General features: G+C 44.7%; 1 protein-coding gene and 1 long non-coding RNA gene across 2 annotated transcripts; both read left to right on the plus strand.

Annotated features, from left to right (window-relative positions):
• Positions 1-1,251: 1,251 nt before the first annotated feature.
• On the plus strand, positions 1,252-3,347 carry LOC123058173 (probable aquaporin TIP4-2). Its single transcript, XM_044480987.1, has 3 exons — positions 1,252-1,510; positions 2,276-2,526; positions 2,649-3,347. The coding sequence occupies exons 1-3, from the start codon at positions 1,384-1,386 to the stop codon at positions 3,015-3,017; spliced, it is 747 nt and encodes a 248-aa protein (XP_044336922.1). The 5' UTR covers positions 1,252-1,383; the 3' UTR covers positions 3,018-3,347.
• Positions 3,348-4,139: 792 nt separating this feature from the next.
• On the plus strand, positions 4,140-7,044 carry LOC123060807 (uncharacterized). Its single transcript, XR_006428159.1, has 2 exons — positions 4,140-4,574; positions 6,735-7,044. It is a non-coding gene; the product is annotated as an uncharacterized lncRNA (long non-coding RNA).
• The last annotated feature ends 334 nt before the right edge of the window (positions 7,045-7,378 follow it).

Below are 7,378 nucleotides of genomic sequence, written 5' to 3' on the forward strand. Positions count from 1 at the left end.
AATGTATTTCATCTTCAAAATTTCACACATGTAGAATACATTCATGTAAACATGTATGATTTTTAAAGATATTTTTAAAACTTTAAAATATGTTTTTTATTTTTTTTCAACGACCTCCATGGAGGTCGCCCGTCATTGACATTTAGCGCCCTCAAGGAAGGCTATTGCTGAGTACTACAAGGTGGAGTTTGCTGTGGGGGTGAATCCAGACATGTAGTGGATAGCCAGTGAATTTTATTCTATAAATTCCCAAAAATTGAATTGAAAATGGGAAACATGAAGAAAAATAGGATACTTCGTGAAAGAATCAGGAACAACTCGCAAACTTCACTGAATATCTTAGACTTTCAAAGTGGAAAACATACAAGAGGGGAATAAAATCATAATTATACTAAAAAAACTACTTATTTCAGTCCACAAGATGTTCTAACCTTTTTATGAATCGGTTGTATATAGACACATGTTAAGGTGTTTATTCGTCATTTTGGTCCCTACGTAGTTCAAAATATCTTATATTTGTGAACGGAGGGAATAAATTTGAGAAAACAAATAATTTGTGTTTTCATGTTAAGTTTTTTGTTTACACAATACAATCGCAAATGATCACATACACGCACACACACTCCCCCTATGAAAGTAAGCATGCACACTACACTCCTATGAGCACCTTCAAGATACTGAACCGACACAACATTTTGAAATCGATAAAGTCACCAAATACGCATCGTAGTCGAAGGAAACGTCTCCTCCTCACCAGAAAGCTTAAAAATAAATCCAAAAAAATGCGAGCACCAGTAAAGTCTAGGAACTTGAAATCTGATGGGTTGGTTCCACCGACCATCTGAGCAACGATCAATTCACCATGTTAAGTTGGTTGGCCCGTGTGCAAAGTACAGTCACGCCCTACCTTGCAATGGTATTTTTTGACAGAAAAAATATGTACATGTTTTTGTACTAGTTACTTACAAATCAAACGGGCTGGCCGGAGAGGAGGACCTACGTGTTCCAAACTTTTACCATTGTAGTTTCAAAAAAAAAAAACTTTTTACCATTGTGATCTGCAACTGCAACAGGGAAGACACCAGGCGTGACCTGTGTGCAGTGCACCTGCATGCTCCAGCTGACGTCGTACGTGCACAGCTCTTTTGCACCGCATGGAAGAAGAATATTTGAGGCGCGCCATTATAGCCTTTTGACTTGCCAAATTAAATCCCCCGTACAAAAATATATCCTGCCTATATATAGCCGGCGTCCCCCAGTGAACGAGCACACACAAACACACAAACATCCAGCGCGCTCGGCATCCACCGATCGATTGCTTCTGTCTTGGCCATCCGCTGATAAGATCATCGACAGGCGCCTCCCCCCAGGGATCGATCGAAGATGCCGAAGATAGCGCTGGGCCACCGCCGCGAGGCGTCCGACCCCGGCTGCCTCCGGGCCGTGCTCGGCGAGCTCGTCCTCACCTTCCTCTTCGTCTTCGTCGGCGTGGGCTCCGCCATCGTCGGAGGTACGTGCGGGCAGTGCTCCTCCGCCCACTTTAATGCCGGCTACATCCGTTCGTTCCGTGCATGCTGTGCACAGCCCCTGAATCAACCGTTCAATATTTTTCTATTACTTTGTTTAGTTGGTTATACAACTAGGTGGGGCACACACACCTACCAATTACAGGACGACACGTGTGTTTTGCCCCTAGAAAAATGGAAACACCTGCGCGAAGTTTGGATATCGTAAAAAAATGACAAAGAAGGCGTCTGAGGAATCGGTTGAGATAGAAAGTGACAGAGTAGAACCAGTAGGTTGTGAGCGGTGGGTTCCTTGCCACGTCGAAGTCTCAAAATTTACAGCACCAATGCTTGCATATTATATTGGTTTACGAAGCTCGCACGTCACCATGTGGATTATTGAGTTGTCAAGTTTCTTCTCCCTCTTTGTTGCGGCAAAAAAAAAGTTAATATTAAGCTTAATTTCAGTTAATAAAGTACTGGCATGCATGTCATCTCGCTTTGAAGCACCTCCTGGGTCGGTGATGCGGCACTGTATTGTATAGACTTCAATCAAGAGAACACCTGATCGAGAGATATGTCGCGACCACCTAGAGCTTCAGATTTGTCATGTCCAGTCCAGTGCTCCCGTGAAGATACCCTTCCATTATGTTCCTTCCATATCACCCGCATTTGCCGTTTGATGGCACGATCGTCTTGAGAAAATGCAGTGTTGAACCAGCGTTTCAGGATCCGCAGGCTGCTGATTTCTTTTGTGCATTGTTAATCAGGACAAGCAGTCGCAGCCGGAGGCGACACGTCGGCGGCGTTGATCGCGGTGGCGCTGGGCCATGCGCTGGTGGTGGCGGTGTTCGCAACCGCAGGGTTCCACATCTCCGGCGCCCACATGAACCCAGCCGTCACGCTCAGCCTCGCCGTCGGCGGCCACATCACCCTCATCCGCGCCGGCTTCTTCGTGCTCGCCCAGATGCTCGGCTCCTCCCTCGCCTGCATCCTGCTCAGGGCCCTCACCGGCGGACTGGTACGTCGCCGTCGTTCCTCCTACCTGTCACATGCATGCCAGCCTGACAACCTCAAGCTACTACCACAATAGTAAGTGCCATTGTTGACGATCTGTGCACGCTCCGGCGTGTCACGCTGCAGGTCACTCCGGTGCACGCGCTGGCGGCGGGCGTGGGCCCGATCCAGGGCGTGGTGGCGGAGGTCGTCTTCACCTTCACGCTGCTCTTCACCATCTACGCCGCCATCCTCGACCCCAAGAGCTCCGCGCCAGGGTTCGGCCCGCTGCTCACCGGCCTCCTCGTCGGTGCCAACACCATCGCCGGCGGCGCGCTCACCGGCGCGTCCATGAACCCCGCGAGGTCCTTCGGGCCGGCGCTGGCCTCCGGAAACTGGGCCAACCACTGGGTCTACTGGGTCGGCCCGCTCGCCGGCGGGCCCCTCGCCGTGGCCGTCTACGAGTTCATCTTCACCGTCCCGGCGACGCACCAGCAACTTCCAACGGTGGAGTGAAAGGAGCTCGTTCTCCTGGGGAAGCTCTCGCCTCTCGGTAAGTTGTGGGCCGTTGGATGATCAACCGCTCCGACAAAAGCTGTTATCTACGGTATATGATACATCGAGTGTTCAAGTGTGTTTGCCCCGCGTGTTTGAGGGCTGGCTTGATTTGTGCGTGATGGGTCGTGTGAAGAATATGCGTGCGTGCACGCATGTGCGTCTCAATGTTTCGTTCGGCCAATGAGCCGTGGAAGTAACAACATTGTTTCTTTCACCGTAAGTTTGTAAGTGTATAAGGCCTCCCCGTGCATGGAAATATACGTGGAATATACATACCTGTTATTACTATCTCGTTATATAATTTTTTGTATCCTTCTTTTTACGAAAAAACTTCTAATCTATTCATGTAGCTAGTCAACTACGTATTGTGACCAAAATACTCTTTTTAACTAGAGGCTACACCCGAGAACTAAGCCTAGACTTGGCGTTGGTGCTCGCATTTTTTTGGATTTAATTAAACTTAGCGGTGATGTTCGTTTACTGAGAGGACACGTTCCCACCGACTACGGAGGTGCCAGTGGTGATTTCGTCAATCTTACAACGATGAGCCATGACAATTTTTTTAACATACCAAGACTAATTATGTGACTATTTCACATTTTTCTGTATTTTTTTGTCATTGCCTTATGAAAACATTTTTTTGGTAAATATGGCTATGTGATGACTACAAGCAAATTTTCAAAAAATCATGCTTTTTGAGAAACTATTTCCCCTTAATTTTCCATGTGGCTATTACAAAAAAAAATTCCAGGAATTTACGAAACGCAGTTTTTTTCGTAAAATTGCCATATGATCATTAGATGCAGCTATGTTTCTGGAGAACATTTTCCCTTCAATTTTACCAGACGACTACTTTTTTCTTGACATTAAAGTACTTTTTATTGCAAGGTGATTACCATGTTATCTTTTTTTTAGACAATACCATGTTATCTTTACAAGAGTATCAACAGGTTTTTTTATCTCTTGGGCACCGCACCTTGTTGATTTGTTCGGCCCAAAGCCCTGTCAGCACTTTATTGTACAGACTTTCCTCCTAGGCCCAGTTAGCAGTCGAGACCTGTCGTTCCTCAAAAAATAAAAGAAAGCAGTTGAGACCTGGCGCAACCAGGAAATATGCCCTCGCCAATTCCCCACTCCTTCGGCGGCGGCGGGCATGGCCACTGTTCTCGTGCTTGATACAAATCCGGCATTCTAATACGACTGGAGCTCCACTAGCAGGCGGATTATTGGTCAGGTTCAGTTTCGCGTATGATTAATCTGCAGCGGCACAGACAATTCGATCCATCCCAACAACACCCACGTCAACTTTCTGAGGAGTCGAAGATTTGTTAGCCCGCTTTGTTCACAGGGAACCGTAGTTTGTACGCCCATCGGTCGATTAGCCATGGCCCCCTGCGATTCTTTCTCAAGAAAACCTACCACCCGTTGGCCAGATCAGGAGAACTCCTGCATGCGCCTGCTCCGTCAGCAGCCGCCGCCGCCGCCGCCGCCGCTCCGGCGGCCGGACCTATCTCGGTACGTACTCTTAAGTTTTCTTGTGCTGTTCATTCAATTGATGAATGTCCCCATGGAATTTATGTTGTTTCCGCACGTGGGCGATTGAATGTCTCATGTGTCAGGTTGCTGCTAGAACACTCAGTAATGCTTATGGTGGAGTTCTCTGTCTCCACCCAAGCCTGGCTACGCCCAATAATATCGGGCTCCTTTTTTGTTAGGATGTTATAGTTCAGCTGATTTATGAGACATCACCGGAGTTTAATCCCAAATCACTACGCCTTGCCTCCTTGAGTGAACGCAAGACCGATTCAAATTTCACAAAATACAAAAAGCATGGCTCAACTGATAAAATTAAGTATTCTAATTGCAGTCTTGGATCCTGGCATTAATCTTACATGTATGTTTTTGACTTGTTTTCCTTGATTACTTGTCTAACTGGTCAAACCTTACCTGGCCCGGCTCTCCTTCTTGAGTGAATGCTAGGTCTCCTACCCTAATCTCAAAGTAAAAAAAAACATGGTTCAACTGGTAACATAATCTTTGTACCTGGCATTAATCTCAATTCTCAAATGTGTGTTTTAACTTGTTTTGTTCTTGGTTACGCTCTAAATAGCCAAACCGACCTATTGTGTCTCGCCTTGTGAATGCTTGAGGTTGATCCAAATTTTGATACAAAAAAAACCATGCTTCTACTAATTTAAAAGGAGTAATGTGATGCTGGATTTCCACATTAATCTGAATGTTTGAATTTATGTTTTGACTTGTGTTTCTCTTGATTGCTTCTCTAAGTGGCCAAAATGGGCCCATCGCGCCTCACCTTCTCAAGTGAATGCTAGAATTCTTATCCAAATTTTAAAAGTTAAAAAATTTGGTTCTACTGATAAAAAGTGTATTCTTGGACATGGTAAAAATTTCTCAATTCTCAAATATATATTTTGAATTAATTTTGTCTTGGTTATATCTCTAGATGGCCAAAACTGCCCACTTTGTCTCTTCTCCTTGAGTCAATGCTCAAGAAGTAACCTGATGTTGGACTTCTACATCGATCTTAGTACTCAAATATGAAATATCTGTTGTTGTTTCACTGAACCGGGAAGGGGTGGGGATTAATCTCCATTCTGGGATGTATGTTTTGATATGTTCTTGCTCACTTCTCAAGATGGAAAAATCTGTTCCTTAAGTGGTTCGATGCTTGTGTGTTTGTGGTGGTGGTGGGGGGGGGGGGGGGGGGTGCTTACTTCCATGTCATCATGCTGCTGCTGCGAAAATAGGCTACCCCAAAACTGGCATGCCCTCAATAAATATCAATTACATGAGGTCAGTATTAGTGATCTCTTCTATAAGGTCCATGTAAACTTCTTCGACCAGGGCAACCATGATAAATGTCGAGTCATCTTCGGCATCTCAACTTGCAGCGTAAGTACCAGTTCAGTATCTCTTGTTACATCTTATGGATTTATTCAAATCTCTTGTTACATCTTGGATTTATTGGAAGAGTATGCTTGTGCTTGCTGTTTCCTGTATGGCATATATTCAAAACAAATGTAAGCCACACCAACTATTGAGATCGCACCACCCATGGGGACACCTCAATGCAAAAGGCACCATATGAGGTAGGGGCAGAATGCAGCGTGAGGCGACCCTAGGCATCCACTTGTGACGGCATTATTACATTTCCTATATTGGGCCATGTTTGTATGCGTTCCCGTCTAAAATAAGTCCCTATATAGGCCTGTGGCACTGGCTCTGTTAGTTCATTTCTACAGTGTTTCTTGTTGCCCGAGTGGTCATGTTTGCAAGTAGTGAATTTCATGGTGTTATTAACACAATTTTCTGACTAAAGTTGGTTCATTGTCCATTCAATCATGGTAGAGCTGTGAAGTTGTCCAGCGCATGCTACGCCCACAGCTGTGTTTTTTCTTTTTCTGAGGGATGGTTTTGCGCCTACATCATGAGTTCTAGCGAGCTTTCTAGAAGTTCTTGTATATGAACTTAAACCCACCTAGCAATTTTCTGTGCCTGCAACTGAATTTACTTGAAGATATTATGAATACATATACTCCTAGTTGAATTTCCAACAGGACAACTTAGTCAAAGAATGTGAACTCTGGGCTATATGCATGTTAAACTTTGTAGAAAAGTTTATTCTGTTCACAAAATTTGTTTTTGGTTTTTCAGGTCAGGAGCTAGTTATCGAAGATTTTTGAAGAATGTTAGGCTCGTCGCCTATGGTTTGAGCTTGGTGTGGGCCTTTACGCTATAATCTGCATGGTCAAACCAGCATAGATGTTCTTGCAATGGTCGATGTGGCCATTCAAAATCCTCTAATATGAAAAGAGGAGGTCAAGTAGTTTGAGGCGGCAATGGCCTATTTTGGTAGTTTTTCTATCCTCGTGAGTATCCCTCTTGACTTGCCTGTGCTCGACTTGAATCGTTCTCCCTATTAGATGGGTGAACAAAAATTCATGTTATCTTGTTACATTGTCCTTTTTACCGAGTCATCCACATATCTGTCATCATTGAAACAAGAAAAGAAAGGTGTGTGGACGTCAGAAATGATCTAACTGAGAGCTTGTGAGCTCTGGAAGTATATACCCATGTAAACTTTTTACAAAGGTATTTTACCGGCCACCAACAGAACTTTCGAATATTCCCTTGTAATTGTTTCTGCTTGTAAAGTCCTGTTTGGCTGAAACAATACAGAAATGCATTTTGGTGACATAAACGGCAACTGGAGATTTGAAACCAACCGGAGTACTTTTACATGCTCATACAAATAAACCGGTGGAATGCAGGTGTAAGATCATTCCGTTCCTATGAGC

The sequence above is a fragment of the Triticum aestivum genome, chromosome 3A, assembly GCF_018294505.1.
Source record: "Triticum aestivum cultivar Chinese Spring chromosome 3A, IWGSC CS RefSeq v2.1, whole genome shotgun sequence".
NCBI lineage: Eukaryota > Viridiplantae > Streptophyta > Magnoliopsida > Poales > Poaceae > Triticum > Triticum aestivum.